Source organism: Prunus avium, chromosome 1 (assembly GCF_965620075.1).
Source record: "Prunus avium chromosome 1, drPruAviu1.hap1.1, whole genome shotgun sequence".
Classification (NCBI taxonomy): Eukaryota; Viridiplantae; Streptophyta; class Magnoliopsida; order Rosales; family Rosaceae; genus Prunus; species Prunus avium.
In genome coordinates this window covers 5,062,235-5,079,470 of record NC_142284.1, presented here as the reverse complement: position 1 = coordinate 5,079,470, position 17,236 = coordinate 5,062,235, and the positions used below count along the sequence as shown (strand labels likewise).

At 38.0% G+C, this 17,236-nt stretch overlaps 2 protein-coding genes across 4 annotated transcripts; both read left to right on the top strand.

The window, feature by feature from the left end:
• Positions 1 to 3,414: 3,414 nt before the first annotated feature.
• On the top strand, positions 3,415 to 5,259 carry ATL43 (RING/U-box superfamily protein). Its single transcript, XM_021960168.2, has one exon. The coding sequence runs from the start codon at positions 3,761 to 3,763 to the stop codon at positions 5,126 to 5,128; it is 1,368 nt and encodes a 455-aa protein (XP_021815860.1). The 5' UTR covers positions 3,415 to 3,760; the 3' UTR covers positions 5,129 to 5,259.
• A 6,009-nt stretch (positions 5,260 to 11,268) lies between these two features.
• On the top strand, positions 11,269 to 15,455 carry LOC110758332 (uncharacterized). Of its 3 annotated transcripts, XM_021960162.2 has the most exons (11): positions 11,399 to 11,568; positions 11,706 to 11,760; positions 11,852 to 11,955; positions 12,081 to 12,145; positions 12,250 to 12,314; positions 12,904 to 12,990; positions 13,070 to 13,200; positions 13,390 to 13,495; positions 14,644 to 14,872; positions 14,990 to 15,188; positions 15,254 to 15,455. In XM_021960162.2, the coding sequence occupies exons 1-10, from the start codon at positions 11,545 to 11,547 to the stop codon at positions 15,015 to 15,017; spliced, it is 894 nt and encodes a 297-aa protein (XP_021815854.1). In that variant the 5' UTR covers positions 11,399 to 11,544; the 3' UTR covers positions 15,018 to 15,188; positions 15,254 to 15,455. The 3 variants fall into 3 exon arrangements, with proteins under 3 accessions (XP_021815852.1, XP_021815853.1, XP_021815854.1); XM_021960160.2 differs by having other exon boundaries at positions 11,269 to 11,568; positions 11,706 to 11,955; XM_021960161.2 differs by having other exon boundaries at positions 11,282 to 11,568; positions 11,706 to 11,955; positions 14,647 to 14,872.
• Positions 15,456 to 17,236: the final 1,781 nt, after the last annotated feature.

The following is a 17,236-nucleotide window of genomic DNA, read 5'->3' as shown; positions in this document are numbered from 1 at the left end:
GCTTCAAGCCTTCAAAGAATCATTTACTTGAGAGGATAGTGGCTAATTTGGGCAATTTAATGATAAGGAACAAGCCATTTGAGAGAAAGTACACATCTATAACAAGAAATTCAACATAATCAATTGAACAAGTTTTGTTCATACCAATTTTCAAAGAGTTATAATGATTACTTTTGGATGATCTTTGGACATGTTATAAAGGGGAGAATTTGGAGTAACTATCATGAAGAAACCATAGTGTTTTGAGCTTTTGAAATGAGTGTTTTGGACTGAAAACGAGGGAAGGAACCAAGGTTGAAGACTATAAACAAGTTCCACTCTAAACGTTCCCAAGGTGGCTAGAGAAGTCCGATCAATCTGAAATTTTGATATGTTATAATAGACAGCATTTCAAACACCTTTGATGAAGGAACCAAAGTCATTTGAGTACATGACATCACAGAAACAAACTGAAACCGAGCATACTGCTGTGAAATCAGGAAATGGTAATCTTATTGTGATCATACCAACGTTTCAGAGCCTAAACTAGTTGGATTGAGCTGAAATTTGAGTATGTTATAGGAATCACGTAAATGAACAACTTTTATGAAGAAAGGTTTCTCATTTGAGCTTCTGAAATTTGAGTTCTCAGCTGCTCCAAGGAAGTGACGAATTTTGGATTGTGAAGAGGAACAATAGAAGAATAAGGATGAAACTAAGGTGAATGAGGAAGAAAGGATGATACAATGAATGATGAGGATAAGAGTGAATTTATGATTGAAAAGCCTTAGGCTAGGTGAGTCATCAAGTTAAGAAAGAGTGATGATTCAATGAATGGGGAGGAAGAGAATAAGAAAGACTCTTAGGCTAGGTGAGTCACCATTTTTAGACTAGGTGACTCATCCACCATAGGTTTACAACTCATCCCAAAATCAGATTTTTGAAGAGACTGTAAGTGGGAAGGGGGGAAGACTGAAGGAGGGAAGAAATGCTTGGCTTACACGTTGCCTCCTACTTTCTTTCTACAAGGGTATTTTGGTAATTATCCACACATAGGGGTATTTTGGTCATGTTTGTCCAACTTGAAATTAAACTCCACTTAATTTAATAATCTCAATCCAAAATCACTTGATAAAATACCCATAATCAATCTCCACAATTATATTATTTTTCACTAAAATATGAAAATCCACCTTGAATTTTTCGGGGTATTACATAAATGTAAAGGCATTTTCATTAGTCACTATAATTAAAAAGAAAAAAAAAGTTAACCTAATTTTCCATAATTTAATTTGTAATGCATCACCAGCTAAGAATTGGTTCTTGGTCGTATCAAACTCCACAACCCTCATAATTGGTCCTTACTTGTGTCTCAATTTCACTACTTTGGTGTGCTGGATATAACTATATTCCATAGAAAGGAATTGCGGAACTTGGTAATAGTGCATTCAGTGAGTTTTCCCTTCAATTTCAACACTCCACACCAAGAGATGCCAAGAGACAAATCATAGTAAGGTGTATCCAAAGCGTTTAGGGAAGGGGAGGGGAGGAGAGGGAGGGTGTATGCAAAGCGTTTAGGGGAGGGGAGGAGAAGAGGGGGAGGAGAGGGGGAAGGATTGGTGTTGGTATTTTTTCCAAGATCCATGAAAACCATATGAAGAATTTGCCTTTGTGTCTTTTTTTCCAAGATCTATGAAAATCATAGGTCTACTTTTTCCGAATCTTCCAAGAGCTATGAAAATGATGTGAAAACTAAGGCCTAAATCTTTTTGTGTGTTACCCACCAAAATCTCATCTTTCTTCCAGTTTAATTGCAGAAGTAATCGAACTCCTTAGTTGGTGATTGACATTTCTTTTTTCTTTTTAAAATTTTCTTTTTTTATAATTCTTTTTAGTTACAATGAATTGACGGAAACACCCTTTAATTTAATAGAAACTTTAATAGAGTTAAACATAGGTGGTAGACTGCAACACTTTACAAAGTTCATTATTTGAATCTCATTTCCCGCTTTATTTTCTTTTCTCTTTTTATTATGAACAAGAACTCTCTCAGCTTTCCTCTTCCCATATCTTTCTCTGTACCTTATTTGGTTAGTGTGAGTCATTATTAAATTAATAAGATAATGCATAGAGAAGAGATGCCAAAATTTAGAGTTTTGTAACAAGTTTAAACTAACCCAAAGAAAAAAAATAGCTTGAATTGGCCAAGGTGCTCATCGTGTCAATAATTCATGACTCTGCCCATGCATTCAAGTAAAATTTGACCGTTAATGCATTGTGGATTCTACTTCTCGAACCTACGTAGGCGACTAACCGTAGCATACGTCTTTAATGAATTTCCCACGTCATCCTTGATGGAATTTTCTTATAACTTGAGTAACATTAAATTATCATAAATGTTGTATTATTTTCTTTCCTTTTGGGTATGTTGGAACTTGAAACAAGGTTGTGCAGGCCCGTAGTTACTAGCATGGTTGGTAGATGAGCTCAGCTAAAACAGATTTCAGTAGAGCAACGTTCCAAAAGGCACAATCCCAATCCCAATCCCATTCCTATCCCAGAAAAGAACAGAAGAGAACAGAACAGCTGATAAAATGGTGGTTTGGAATTGGATTGATCTGCAACTAAAAAACTCTCACAAAATCCAATCCAATCCAATCCATAGCAGCTGATAAAGCGCAGGACGAAGATACACACGCCAGTCCAATTCAATCCATTCCAGTCCAGAATCAACCAAAAGAGGGGGGCCCAACCTAGTGGGCTGTTCGTTGTTGCGTTCGGTCCCAAACAAACATGCATCACGTGTTCAGTTACAAAACCATGGTTTTTATTTTATATTTTATTTTGTGTTTTTTATTTTTATTTCCCCCAAATTTGTGACGCACAAATACCTGATTGATTGGATTCATTCGGTATATACCGCATTTGACAAACACAGCCTACCTATGGATCTTCCTTGCCTATCTATCTAGTAGGGATGGGAGATGGGATGTAATCTTCCACATCAGAACGAGTGTTTCTTTGCTGCCCTCAGTGCTCATGTTGTTCCGTTATTGTCTTTGTTTTTTCATTTCTGAAACGTCTTTGTCCATCAAATGAAGAATCAATAATGCAATAGTAATGTGATCGTAATGCAATAATGCAATCTAGACTTTCGTTGGTGAGAATCAAGATTTAGTAAAGTGGCCAATACTTATGACATTCAGCCTTTACTTTACTCGATAAAGAATCTCATGAGTTCAAATCTTATAAACGATAATTGTTGAAAATAAATCATTCAATGTTTGTGTTTGTAATTTGGATGAATCAAATATACACAACATTATCATATCACGTAGTCTATCAAATACCTCTTACGATGCCAAAATCACCGTATTTATTCACTAAATAAAGTGTAAGTATACTAATGAGTATTGCAGATTTGAATAACTAAACATTGTCACATCATTAGATAAACATACTTAGATATAAAATTAAAAAACAGGTTTGTAACTCTGATATTAAATTAAGAGCATTTACTCCTTGATATGTCGAGTTACAATTATAAGCTTCATTTATAATGAGGGTAGCAAATGAACGTATAATTAAGAGTTATATAATTGATAGAGATATAGAAAGATAGATGCCTTTGTCCAGTTAATTTTGTTGTTATCTTTGGACAAGAATCTCAAGAAAAAAGAAGCCCCCCATTTTGCGCCTCAAAAACTACAAACTCTCTCACCCTCACACCCCTCCAAACCCCTTTCTTCTTCAACCTCCTGCTACTGCGTCAGACAAAAACATGGGCCTTGTTTTTCTCTTTCTCAAACCCACCACCTCCTCCACAACCCCCTTCTTCTTCCTCCTCCTCTTTCTTCTCCTCACCTTCCTCTCTTTTCTCACTGCACCCACTCTCGCAGACACCAACCGCCATATCTCCACCCCAGACTTCGGCAACATTGCCACCACATCATCAAACCCATCACCTTCCCCACCCAACGCGGGCCCCGCCAAGGCCTCCTCCTTCCGGCCGAGCATCGCCATAATCGTCGGCGTCCTCACCACATTGTTCTCCATCACATTTCTCCTCCTCCTCTACGCCAAGCACTGCAAACGCGGTGCTCTCGTCGTCGTCACCAGAAACTCCAATTCCGGACCCTCCGGATCCACCCAGCGCAAAAACTCGGGTATTGACCGCTCCGTCGTCGAGTCCTTACCCGTTTTCCGGTTCGGGTCGCTCCGAGGTCAGAAGGAGGGGCTCGAGTGCGCCGTCTGCCTGACCCGGTTCGACCGGGCCGAGGTCCTCCGTCTCCTCCCCAAGTGCAAGCACGCCTTCCACGTCGAGTGCGTCGACACGTGGCTCGACGCCCACTCCACCTGCCCGCTTTGCCGCTACCGGGTCGACCCGGAGGACGTGCTCTTAGTGGACGACGCCTCTAAGATCTTGCACAGCCAGCAAAGCAGCGACGTCGTTTTGGATATCGAGAATGACCCGGGTTATCGCCGGATTTCGGGGCGCCACTCGTTCGCCGGAGAGCAAAGACCGGGTAACCCGATTCTGACGTGGTCATTTCGGAGGTCTCTGGACAGCTGGACGGCGTTTAGAAAGAAGAGCGAACCGTCGACCGTCGGGGGATGCCTTGACCGCCCGAGAAAAGACGGGCTGCTGTTGGGCCAGGACAGGACGAGGTTGGAACACCGGATTATTATCTCCCCCGGGTTGCCTTGTGGCCCTGGCGGGCTCCACCAAAGATGGAGCGACGTACAGCCGTCGGATCTTCTGTATCTACGGTCGGAGATGATTATGAGCGAGGGGTTGCCACGTCAGCCGCCTCAGCAGAATGAGAATAATAATGCTCAGCAGGTGATCGCAGTGCCAGCGGGGCCCGCGGGGCCAGCAAGGCCAGCAGGGATCGTAGAGAGCAGAAGATCGTGGAGCTGTGGTGGTGGCAGTAGCGTAATAAATTCGAGAAGCGTGTCGGAAATCACTGGGCTGAGCAGATTTTCGAACAGAGCGAGGAGTAATGAGAGTCTGAGCCACCACCAACAGCAGCAACAACAGCGACAGCTCAAGCTTGTGGCCAGGTGGCTAACGTGGGTTTCTTCTCTCTCACGACCGGGTATACGGACAGAGCGTACAACCACCACCACTCCACCGCCCGTCTGTTAGCTTTTAGTACCCTTTTTATACGGAAGACGCCAGAACTTATATAGGAGAAGAAGAAAAAGCCAGTTCACTACCTTCCAAAATATTTTTTATTTTTGTGGCTGAGAATATAATTTTCATGGGAAAAAAAGACATTTATTAGTGTGTTCTTAAACGGGAAAGGAAGGGGAACACTGGAAGGCATGTGGATGTTAGAGTTAGGCTAGACACACGAGGAGAAGGATAGATATTCCAGACAACCACGGATACCGAAATGGCACGTGGATATTTTTTGATGCGGAAATCGCTTATTTCTTCTATTTTTCTTGGTAGCCACCTTGTTTGGTTCTCCGGCATTTGTATATGTTATTGTTTCAGAATTTAGATTTAGATATTCAATTATTCAGATTTCTCATATTTGCTGATTTTTTTTTCTTTTTTTTTTTCGTACAGAATAGCAATTAATTGTAAAATTTGGTTAAACAAAACCACTAAACCAGCCCCTAAATGGCTTATTTGTTTCGCGGAATGAAGTTCATGTCTAATATCAGGAGATGAGAATGAAAAATTCTCATTCCCGTCTATGGGAGGGAGCACTGAGAAATCAGACCACCGAGAAATCGGACCAAGAAACAATATTTTATATTATTCTCGTATTTGGTTTTATGTAGTATTTGGATAAGTTGGTCTAAGAAAAGTGCATTAAATAATTTTCCGAGGATACAAATTCTGAACAAAAGTCGAGGGTATGACATTTTGCCATCCCATGTTCAATGTATTGCATTCCCAACAATATAGTTGCCAAACATGATAATGCATTTTCGTACACATTTCTAAATTTCTAAATCTTGAATCCCCATGTTTATTGATTCGTAGTAGGAATCAAAATAAGGAGTTAAATTCCGATTACGAATTACTCTTGTGTTTACTTCAGATAAAAGGAATGAAAAAGCAAGTGGGGCCACACAAAATCATGAATTCAACTCTTGATTTTGGAGGAATTAGACTCTTGGGTGGGAGGTGGTATTCTATTTCCTAGAGAACTAATCCATCAGGAAATCATCTTTTTTACCCATTATATCCTCACACAAATTTTAAAATTCTAAATTTGCCATCGCCTTTAACCCAATAATTTAAAGTGTTGCTAAATGAACCCTCAAATTAACTGAGTACACCCTACTATCAAACTATTTATTGAATTACTAATTCACCCTAATATAAAATGACCAAAAAGAATATATTGAATTGTGAAACAAATATAATTATATAATTTTAATAACACATTACTCACCATATTCAACCATAATAAGAAGTTTTTGTATTGCTTAGTGCTCACGGCGAACAACGCAAAGCAATGACAGAGGCGCAAGAAGGTGTCGTTGAATGTTTGTTTTGGAGATATGGTTGTGCCTCGATATTTTCGAATCTCTAAAGATTCCAAATTTGGATGTGGTTGTAAAGCTTCAAGTATAATTTTATTTTCAAGTGTCCTCTCTTCACTCCAATCAAAATCTAGATTCAAATCAACAAGGTTCCCTCTATTAATGAGTTCTGCTTTCTCAGCCACATTAACAATTTTTAGTTTCCACACCTACAAATATGAAGATACCCTTCGAGGTTCAAAATTTTCAAATCTCCCAGCTTAAATGCTTCGTCCTCATCATCACATGAATACAACGAACATATCGAGTGTTAAGAGAAGTCAGCTTCGCAATTCCCCTTGGCAAACTTTCTAGATTAAAACAATAATCAAGGTGAAGTTGTCTTAGGTTCACTAGTTTTCTAATTTGCATGCAATCGCTGATCAACAAGGTTTGCAAGTTTGATAAATCACACCATGTCTCCGGCAATATTTTCACAATAGCTTACAAAATTAAAGATTTTGATGCAAACTCAAAATCTGAAAAGAGGGTTCATATTCATGTAAAAAGAGAAACTAAGTTTAGGATTGGTATTAGGGTGTTCTATGATAGAGTGTATTAGGGTGTACTAGGGGTATTTTGGTAGTTAAAGAGGGTGTACTTAGTTGAAATTGGCACTTAGGTGACGAGGGGTAAATTAAATGACACAAACACAACCACAACAAGCTTCACACACTTTAGTCCTTGACCAAAACACTTATGACTAGTCAACTGCTAGTCATGAACAACCACAATCAAGAATCCACACAGAGCATGCCACAATGTACCTGCAACCCTAGAAAAATACTAGTGACAACCTAGGCACTCAGAAGGACCCATCAATCTAGGCATCCCCTGTGCTAGCAACAACTATGGTGGAAGTGTGTGAAAACATTATAATCAAGTAAATACCAAATAGCAGATAATGATGACTAGTCAACCACTAAGAACACAAACGCAGAAAAATTACAGATATGCAAACCAGATTTTGTTCACCCAGAAACCCACCATTGGGAAAAACTGGAGGTCATCAACCGACCAGGCAATCCACTAAGTAGAAAAAAATTCTTACAAAGGAATACAAGCAAGCTCAAGCAAAACCTAGATCTATTTAGGAAGATGAGCTATACCTCCTTTGTGCAATCTTCTTCTCCAACTTAGCAAAGCTTGAAGCTTAGTTCTTCATGGCAATGTCAGCTCCTTCTTCAGCTCGTTCATCCCATGGCACTAGCTTGCAAGCTCCAACTCAAACCGAAACCAAAATTTGGATTCAAAGGAGAATGACCAATTTCTTCAAGAAACCATACTCTTGAAGAAATCAATCTTGAATCTGACCTGGATATAAATGAGAGAGTGTTTTAATTAGCTAGATGTAGATTTTCATTTTTCAAATGCAGTTTTCAAAAAGAAACAATTTGGAAAACTCAAAGATGAAAAATATGAAGATGGCTCTTGAGGAAGAAGCAAAAGTTTCCAAAGAAACTTTCCAAAACTTTCCTACAAAAGTGACGGCCACCAAATGAAGAATTGTTTGGCTTTTACACACAAAAATTCCCTAGGTTAGAATCGTACAATGACAGCTGGGAATTTTGAAGAATAGGACAAAAACCTTTGGGTAGGATCCAGCTGGAACAGTGAGCTAGAATTCCTACTGAGGCAGAGGTTGACTAGTCATAATCTTCAGAAGTTGGAAAATGCTATGCAAAATTTACCTTTGTCAATTTGCTTGAACCTCCATAGGATAGTTGATAGTTAAAAACAGCTAGATAAGCTATTCTTAATCTAAACTTGAGCTTGATAAAAACAATAAAAATCCTATTACAAAATTGTCAAGGGAAGCCAAAAGAAATACTCAAAATTCATACATTAACAAGTTAATTTTACATTTTGATTTAAATAATAGGGTATACTTAGATTATAGGGTGTACTCAGTTAATTTTAGGGTTTGTTTAGCAGCACTCATAATTTATTTAGAATAAGTGCATTTTAGTAATCAAATTAGTTTCAATTCCTACCCCGATTCCACATAGTTTAATAAACAATTTTAATGGGAATACGGATTCCAATTCTCCTCTATCCAACTCTTCTTCAATTCAATTCCTCATAACCTGATTACATATTAGTTTTCTTTCTGTTGGGTTTGTATATCTTGCTACTCACCCCATGTTTTCTTTCATGAGTATCTTTTACATTTTTAGTAAGTTTTCAGTTTCGTCATGAGGTTAGTTAATTACATTCTGTAGCCATGTATTCGGATGGAAATTCAAGTTCAAATTGGTTACTCATATGCAAATTTAATTCAAACTTGTTTGTTGGTGTTTCCACAAGGCAGCTAGTCTTCTTGTTCTTTTTTTTATTATAAGCAAAACATAAATTACAACGTTCTAAAGAATCTAAAGAAATTACAACGTTGTGTTAACACAAAGCACCTAGGCCAATCAACATCTAAAGATTTGCAAGAAAATGGCTAACCACCATCGAAGGAAAGTTCTATAACCAAACATGGCGAGCTGGGTAGAATGCCCAAGCTCCACAAGATAGTCTTCCACAAAATTTGCTTCATGGAAGATGTGCTTGAAGGAGATGCCTTGAAAGGAATGTAAAATCCTTTGAACATTGCAAACATTAATACCAGAATTTGAGTCTGCTCCACTTAACTTCTTCATTTTCAAAAATGGCAAGCGCTGTTTCCTTGGTTGAATAATTTTAGTTTACTCCAATATTTTATTTGTATTGACGTTTCATCTAATGAATATGAATCTATAACGGGAACATATATGGAAAGAGTCTAATAATTCAATTTCCTGATCAAATTATATAACTCAACAGCTAATAGAAAAACAATGGGGCAGCAAGGGAGCAGAACTCTTTGTCATAAAATGCAGAGCATATTATGCTGATAGCTAGTAGTGCTCACAGGGGTGGCATGAAGTTATAATGGATTTGAAGTACGTGTAATCAAAGTGATGGAAATCATGACTTCAATTTTTACCATCCACAACAAAGGTTCGAATCTTATGCTAAATGATTGCACCATGAATTTTGGTCCACCAATTCTGAATGAACCTTGGCTGCCCCATTCTTTATATTCATTTTCAAAGATATGATATCAGTTTTGGTCATAGCAAATTGTCCTATACTATGGCATGAATCATTATATAATGCAAAGAAAAAAGAAAACTTTCTTGTTTTGGGAAAAATTCCAACAAGCTGAAATCAATGGCAAGTTTAGATGCTTTTGATTTGATGGCTCCCTTTGCTGTTTCTGTGTAAGCCTCGATGACTCGTTCTTGATTTTTTTGGTGGGTTGGGATCTGCCCCCTTTCACCAAAAAGAACTTGAAGATCTCCTTTGAATCTTTAAGTTATTAGGTGAAGAAATCCAATGAGTATGTATAGTTTTCTTTTATTAGGCAATTAGCCTAACTTAGATTTCTTCTATTCTCTTTGGCTGCTTGTGCTCTGTTTTGTTCTACCATTGTATATTGGAATACTCATGTTATTATTCTTTTAGAATAGATTAAGATATCCAATTATTCAAAACTTCCCATGTTTGCTTTTTTTTTTTTCCCTTCCCCGAAGTTGGGAAGGGGGAATGGTTTTCTCTCTAACACACATACACACTATCATGGTGTCATGTGGATTCGAATATCAGCTGAGACCACCGGCATGTAAGTAAGCATTTTTCATTAGGCTAGACACAATTGTCAACTTCTCATGTTTGCTGAGCAGACAACCCTTGTCAGTATATCACTTTGTTGGAGGATTTGATTTCGAATTTATAAATACTTAGTTTTGGCAAGCCCAATGGGGCTCTAATTGGGGTTGAACTACCTTAGGGATGTAAAGTGTCGGAACCAAATTGGGCCCAAAAGGCCAAGCCTGGCTGGATCATTGCAACAAAATCCACATATGTATGGAGCTGGTTGAAGCAACGTGAAACCCACGTAAAAAATCCATCCTCAATGGAACCAGAATGGGCTCTAAAGCCCAAGTCTAGCCAAAGCATTGCAACCAAGTCCACAAATGTATAGAGCTGCTTAAAGTCCTGAAACCATTGAGCCTCACGCAAAACACAGCTGTAGCTTGCTTGCATTGTATTTTTATTTCATGTATTTTAGAGCCTCGTAAACAAAAGCACAAGCTTTGCTCGAAAGCGGGGAAAAACCAGAACTTGTGAGGCAAAACAAAATCTTGATACTGCAACAAAAAGACTTATATCTCCAAATGAAGAACAAACTCTCTCTTGGATACTGCACATCGGTTGTCAGTATCTATTTGAAGACGTCACAGATTGTGCCCAACAAATAGAAGATTCGGAAGTATTGTTTGTACTCACCTATTCAATAAAATTTCCAATAATTCAAAAACTAATCACATATTTATTTGCGAGTTGAATTGTGACATGTTTGTTATGTTCTACATGGAACATATTGCAAAAGGAGAGGTCATTCAAACAAGTGTCAACAACGACTTTATGGCTGAATATAGAGCGAAAATCATCAAGAAGATCCTACACAACAAGAACTACTACGCTTATTAAATATGGGAAATCAATTCCCATTTCAAAGCTCCATTTCCTACCAACCAAACTTACCAAATATGGGAAATCAATTCCCATTTCCCACGAACCAAACGTCCCTGAGAGGAAAAAATGTTTAATAAAAATTGAGAAATCTTATACATGGTTTAGAAATTGTACTAGTGTTGCAAGGGCCTTCACTCAAAAAAGAAAAAAGAAAAAGAAAAGATTTTATCTCAAAAGAAGCGAGAAATTGAAAAGGTGTTAAAAAGGAAAATCCGCCAGTTGGCTTAACTTCAAACCAGAAGTTAAGTTGGGGTATCTCTACACTCGGAGAATGCAGTCTCCCGTCGTGGCCACCAAATTCCATTGCACAAAATCTGCAATTTACCGCACTGGCCACTGCAAGAAGAGAACCACCATCTTCCACTTCAAATTCACACGTTCCTTTACTTTACGAATACAAAGATTCAACTTAGCTTGCCATAACCGAAACCCAGAGAACCATTTGGTCTCTCCATGGTCTTCCACCATTTTTCCAAGGTCAGTAACCTTCAAGACCTCACCTTTTTCCATATTTCAATACTGGGCTGCTAATATTCCAGTTCAATTACCCGTACTTGTTGACCCTCGAAGTGAAAATGATAGTGGGCAATGGCTGATTAATGCATTCTTTCTAGGGGCATAAGGAATTGCACAGAATATATCAATGTTTCATGGAGATGGGTTTCTCAGGTCATCTCTTTTTACTTGTTCTGTCTAAATCTTGTCGCTGATGCTGAGGCAATTGACTATCCATCTCCTTCTTTTGTGTATGCTTGTGAAGATGTTAACAATTACTATGCCAATGCGGATCATTTAGAGGGTAAATCACTCAAGAAAATACTGAATTCCATCATAGCCAGGCACCAATCTTTATCCTACAGAGAGGTATTTAGCATTCACTACTGTAACTGTTCTGTTGCTACTAATAGTACAACTAATATGTGTCTTAAATTTTCAGTCTGGTTTGGTGCTTCTTTCAAGAAGCCTGACTTAATGGTTTATGGAAATAGGTGTGGAATGCCCTCAAGCTTCTTGATGCTTCGGATGTTGACAACCCCAAAGCTTCGTCAGGAATGTATGTGCTTATCAAAGCTGAATACTGCTTTTGGTAGTTCTATTTGTATTATTGCAGTTACCCTGTAACTCTTTACCAATTTGCCAACAAATGTTTTTATGCAGAGTTGAAATTTACTCCTTGAGGGTTGTACCCAAGTCGTTAGCTGGAAAGCCTGAAGGATGGAATAGTGAGTCAACTGCTCAGATTCACTGCAGCTTGTACGATTTTGATGTTGGTTTCTTTCACTTATGTATTTTGATTTTTCAACACTTGTGCCTATTCTTCTAATGATTAGTGCTTCAGCTAATAAATTTGCTACATCTCCACCTTGTATAGTTTACTACCCCATAATCTTCATGTTTCCATGACAAATATAATTTAAAACTTAAGATATTTATTGTTTTTGAAATGGCGAAACTTCAAATAGAGAACATTAGTGAAGGCTATATAAATTTCAATATGTAAGGAGGAAATATCCTAGATTGCTTAATCCAACTAATTTAAGTGTTAATTGACACAATTTTGGCTTAAAATCTGAGTTTAGATACTGGTTTCATTTTTTGGTTACTAACATGTTCAACTGAAATGAAGTGTTGTTCGTTTTGCAGTTTTGTTGTTGTTGTCAGCCTTCTTTGAATTTGCTTTTGTTTTCTGTGGTTTGTACTTTATTATAGTTGTGGCTGCTTATTTTTACTCTGCTAGATATAAAAATCTCCAAGCTCTAGTTTACCTTTTTTCTTTTTGAGAGAATTTAATGTAATGCTGCTGTTTTCTAGGGGAGCATCTATGGCCTCGTTCTTATGGGTTAAAAGATGGTCCATCCTTGACTGATTTACACAACATTCGCCCAGCAGATGTGAATGGTAGATGGGTTACTGCCTCTACGTATGTGAAAAGTAGATCTCTTATACTTTGATGTAAAATAGTTGAAGTTTCTTGCAGTCAATTCATCCAGGGGGAACAAATACTACGGAGAATGCAATGTTAACTCAACTAAGTGTTTGAAGCCAGCAAACAAAGAAGCTGCTTTGGACACGGAAACTGACAAGGACAGATGGGCACCACCTAAACAGGTTTTTTTACTATATTTTGGCACATCAATTCTTTTAATGTCCATCTGCTACCCTTTATCACGTTCTTTTTGGATTTCTGATTGTTGTCACTATGTTTGGGCAAGAAAGTTACTGTTTAGTTTAAATCTCTTTGCAGTCAGTTTCATATGCATTATCACTAAACTGAATTTGTGTTTCATGCCACTTCAGCATAGAGGAGATATTGCAAGGGCGCTGATGTACATGGCAGTATGTTACGGGTTTCGTCAACCAGATGGAGGCCCAGCTCTTCACCTTTCAGATTCTCCAAAAAGTTGTAAGTTTAAGGGAAAAAAGTACCTTTGAGTAGTTTGAGTGTGATTCTCTTCCTGCTGTAACTGTTGATCTTGAGTCTGCATTAGAGACGACTGGGAAAGGTAGACATGCTGTAACCGATTGTTGAACAAAAAATTCCTTCTTTAAAATCATCCTGATTTTCAGACTTTGTCAACATCCATTAGAAGAAGTGCTGCCAGTTTCCTAGTTGTGTAAAGAAGCCTCTATGTGCTTATCACCAAAAAACCAGCCTCCAAGTCTATGTTATACTTGTTGTGGCTACCCCAATCGTAGCTTTCACCCGTCCCCCAAGATGTGCTGTATTATGAGCCTAGTCAAGTCCAATTGATTTGAATCACTTGTTAGAATCTCATTTTATATCAATATGGTGATTCGTAGCTTCTTGTGGCCAGCAGCACTTTTGGCAAAAAGTTGGAGGCATGGATTTAAAATCCATGAACTTCATTAGAGTTCAATTTAGTGTTTTGTTTGGTCTTCTTTCTAATTCAAGAAAATTTTAAAGTCTGTGAAAATTGAGATTTAAGCCTATCTGTCATATCGCATCCCATGCCCAAAGAAATAAACCACCGCTATTTCACAAACTCCTTGCCACCTAGCAAGTCCACTTCAAAATCCTCTTTGCCCCTGCTTTCATTTCTACCTTTTAAGCCATCAATAGGCTCCTCCACTTGGCACCTCACTTACCGCTGCCACCACTGCAGTCAAATACTTTATTAGGAAATCTGCTGCCACTGTCACGACTCACAAGTCACCTGGTTTGCTGCTGTACTGTGCCCACGATGAACAAATTCGTAATGCCCATTTCCACTCCAGCTACAGCCCTCTAAGTTCCTACTAAGGTCTTGTCTTTATCATGCAACTATTGTTACCATGCCTCCAACATTATTGCGGTTTCACTGTTGCATCTTCGTAGACCATATATACCTGACTTGAAAGGTTGAGCCATTTTATATGATAATTAAGTGGCTAAGATTACAGATCAATGTTGGGGCAGGAATGCGGTTTATAGTTGGATTTTTTGAGTTCATTCTTGCATCCATATATTCTCTTATTAGTCGAGAATTAAGACTGCCTTGCTGCTTTGAGCATAGATCTTGATTGCTTGAACTTTTTGGGTGCACGTGGTAGCAGCAATTAGTGAGATGGGACTGCTTTCTACATTGTTAAAGTGGAATGAGATTGATCCACCTTCAAGAGAAGAGAAGTTGAGAAATGAAAGAGTCTGCAAGTTTTATCAGCACAATAGAAATCCTTTTGTTGATCATCCAGAATATGCAAGTCTCATATGGGAAGAACACAGTTCTCTCCATCTTCCAAGGATTCATGAAATTCACAACAAAAGACAGTTCAAGACAAGGTATCAATTCTTCAAATGCATTTACTTTTTTATTCTGATAAACGAATAAAAATTATTATAAATAACTCATACAGATACAAGGGGATGACGTCTAAAGTTGTTGTTTGGGTGCTCCAGGAAACATGAGCAGCCGATTCTCAGTTGACAGGGTTCAAGTCTTCTAGGAAAGACACGGTGGAATTGCTATGACATGCACGAAACAATTTTGAAGTTCATAAGCCTTGCTTTAGGGGATGGTAGCCAGAAAGGTTTTCCATGGCCTGTGGTGCTGCGACATACATGTCAAACTATCATTTCACTGGATGCTAAGTTTTAGGTAAAATCCCTTGTTATTATTGCTACTGTTGTTTTAGCATGGTCATTACATTTTCTCTTTTGCAGGTAGATGGATTGCCTGAACCACATGAATGCTTGCTTGTCCATAGAAAAAAACAGGATTGTGAATAGGTGAATTGAGCCTGGACAATATAATTAAACATAACCCTCTAAGTTATGATTTTAGTTGTACACTTGATATCATGTATTTGCAGAATATGTGAAACCGTAAGAAATTTTTACGTGGACTCTCCATTGCTGCCTGTCATTATGTTGCTCATACACTCTGGTCATCCAAAATAGGAGAAAAACTTTCCTGTCACAGGTATGCCACAGTCAGCAAACCACGTAAGTATCCCAAGCCAATAAAATGTCGACAGCTGGCAGCTAAATTTACTTTCAATTTTAAATATTAAAAAATGTTCTGCACCCATTTTCGCCTCTCTCTTCCGCATTCCTCTCTCTCATCCATTCATCTCTCTCTTAAATGACTCCTCCACCATCATTCACTCATCTTTTTCTCTTCAATCACTCAGCCCACACAATCAATTTGTTTTTCAATATAAAATTTTACAAAGTATTTTCACCCATGTTCTTCCTCTTCTCTCTCTCTCTCTCTCTCTCTCTCTCTCTCTCTCTCTCTCCCCCATTCCTCTTGCAGTCCGTAAAAAAAACCTTTGTTCTTCTATTTCTGGTGTTTCACTTCCTCTTCAGTCACTCCTTTAACACCCACACATCATATATTGATTTCTCTCTGTTTTTTTTTGCTTAATATATTTAACTGAAAACGTGAAAAAGGATAATACTTTATGATAATGGAATGGCAGGAGAGATTCCTTAGATCTGGAGAAGAAACCAATACATGGTGCCATTTTTCTCCCCAAAACTGTTCCCTGACAGAACCCAAGCTCTCTCAGCTTCACCTTTCCAAATTTTCCAAAACTGCCCAATAGATAATAAAATTTGAAGAAAAAAAGAGGAAAGAGATTCCTCAAATCTGGAGGAGAGAGAGTGACGCCGGAGAATGTTTTTCTTCCCCAAACGTATATTGTTCCCCGACAAAACCGAAGCCAACCCAATATTTTTCAACTCCACCATTTACAAATTTTCCAGATTTCTCCAATAAATATACCTCACTACAATTAAAACTGAGAGATCAATACCAATTGTGGGTTATGAAGGATTACTGATTGAAGAGAAAAATAGGAATGCAGGGGGTGTGTGGATGATGATGGAGGAGTGACTAAAGTGAAGAAAGAGAGAGATTAATGGATGAGAGAGAGGAATGCGGAAGAGAGAGAGGCGAAAATGGGTGCAGAACATTTTTTAATATTTAAAATAGAAAGTAAATTTAGCTGCCAGCTGTCAACATTTTATTGACTTGAGATACTTACGTGGTTTGCTGACTGTGGCATACCTGTAACAGGAAAGTTTTTCTCCCAAAATAGGGTTCAAGAATTTCGAGATCACTTCAATCCTTGTGAATGTTATGATTTGCTAGTTGTACACAATCAATTGTTCATTAATCTGGTGGCACAAATGTTATGCCATGCCATGTAAGCACAAATGCATTTCCTCTTGTAAGCATAACAAAAAATCATGCAATATTTTTGAGTTTTACATTTGGCCATATGCTAAAAAGGATTTAAGACTTATCAACTAGTTTTTTGTTTGTTTTTAGTACAAGCGATTGGGGGAGGGGGTTTTACACAAATATTTATTGGGTGTCTAAGGATTTTGAACCTCTACCCACATGGGTGGAGGTGAAAAAGCTCAACCAACTGAGTTATAGCCAATTGACATCAACTAGTTATTAATTTAGTAATATTTTTCTTTTTATAATAGTGAAAGAGATTTCAAGTTCGAATTCCTTTTTAGGCTTATTATCATAAAATGTCCCTGACGTTTGCGAAACTATCACATTGCATCCTTAAAGGTTTTTTGTATCACTCATGGTCCCTAACGTTAATATAGGTGCTCTTAAATAGTCCCTCTGTCAAAAAAACTGTTAAATCCAGGGATATAATTGTCAAATCAATCTAAAATTAT

Coding starts and splice junctions, on each gene's coding strand:
- ATL43 (XM_021960168.2), top strand. CDS start 3,761: ATGGGCCTTGTTTTTCTCTTTCTCAAACCCACCACCTCCTCCACAACC.
- LOC110758332 (XM_021960160.2), top strand. CDS start 11,363: ATGCAGTCTCCCGTCGTGGCCACCAAATTCCATTGCACAAAATCTGCA. Junction 11,569..11,705: donor TCTTCCACCATTTTTCCAAG/GTCAGTAACCTT, acceptor CATTCTTTCTAG/GGGCATAAGGAATTGCACAG. Junction 12,991..13,069: donor TCGCCCAGCAGATGTGAATG/GTAGATGGGTTA, acceptor AGTTTCTTGCAG/TCAATTCATCCAGGGGGAAC.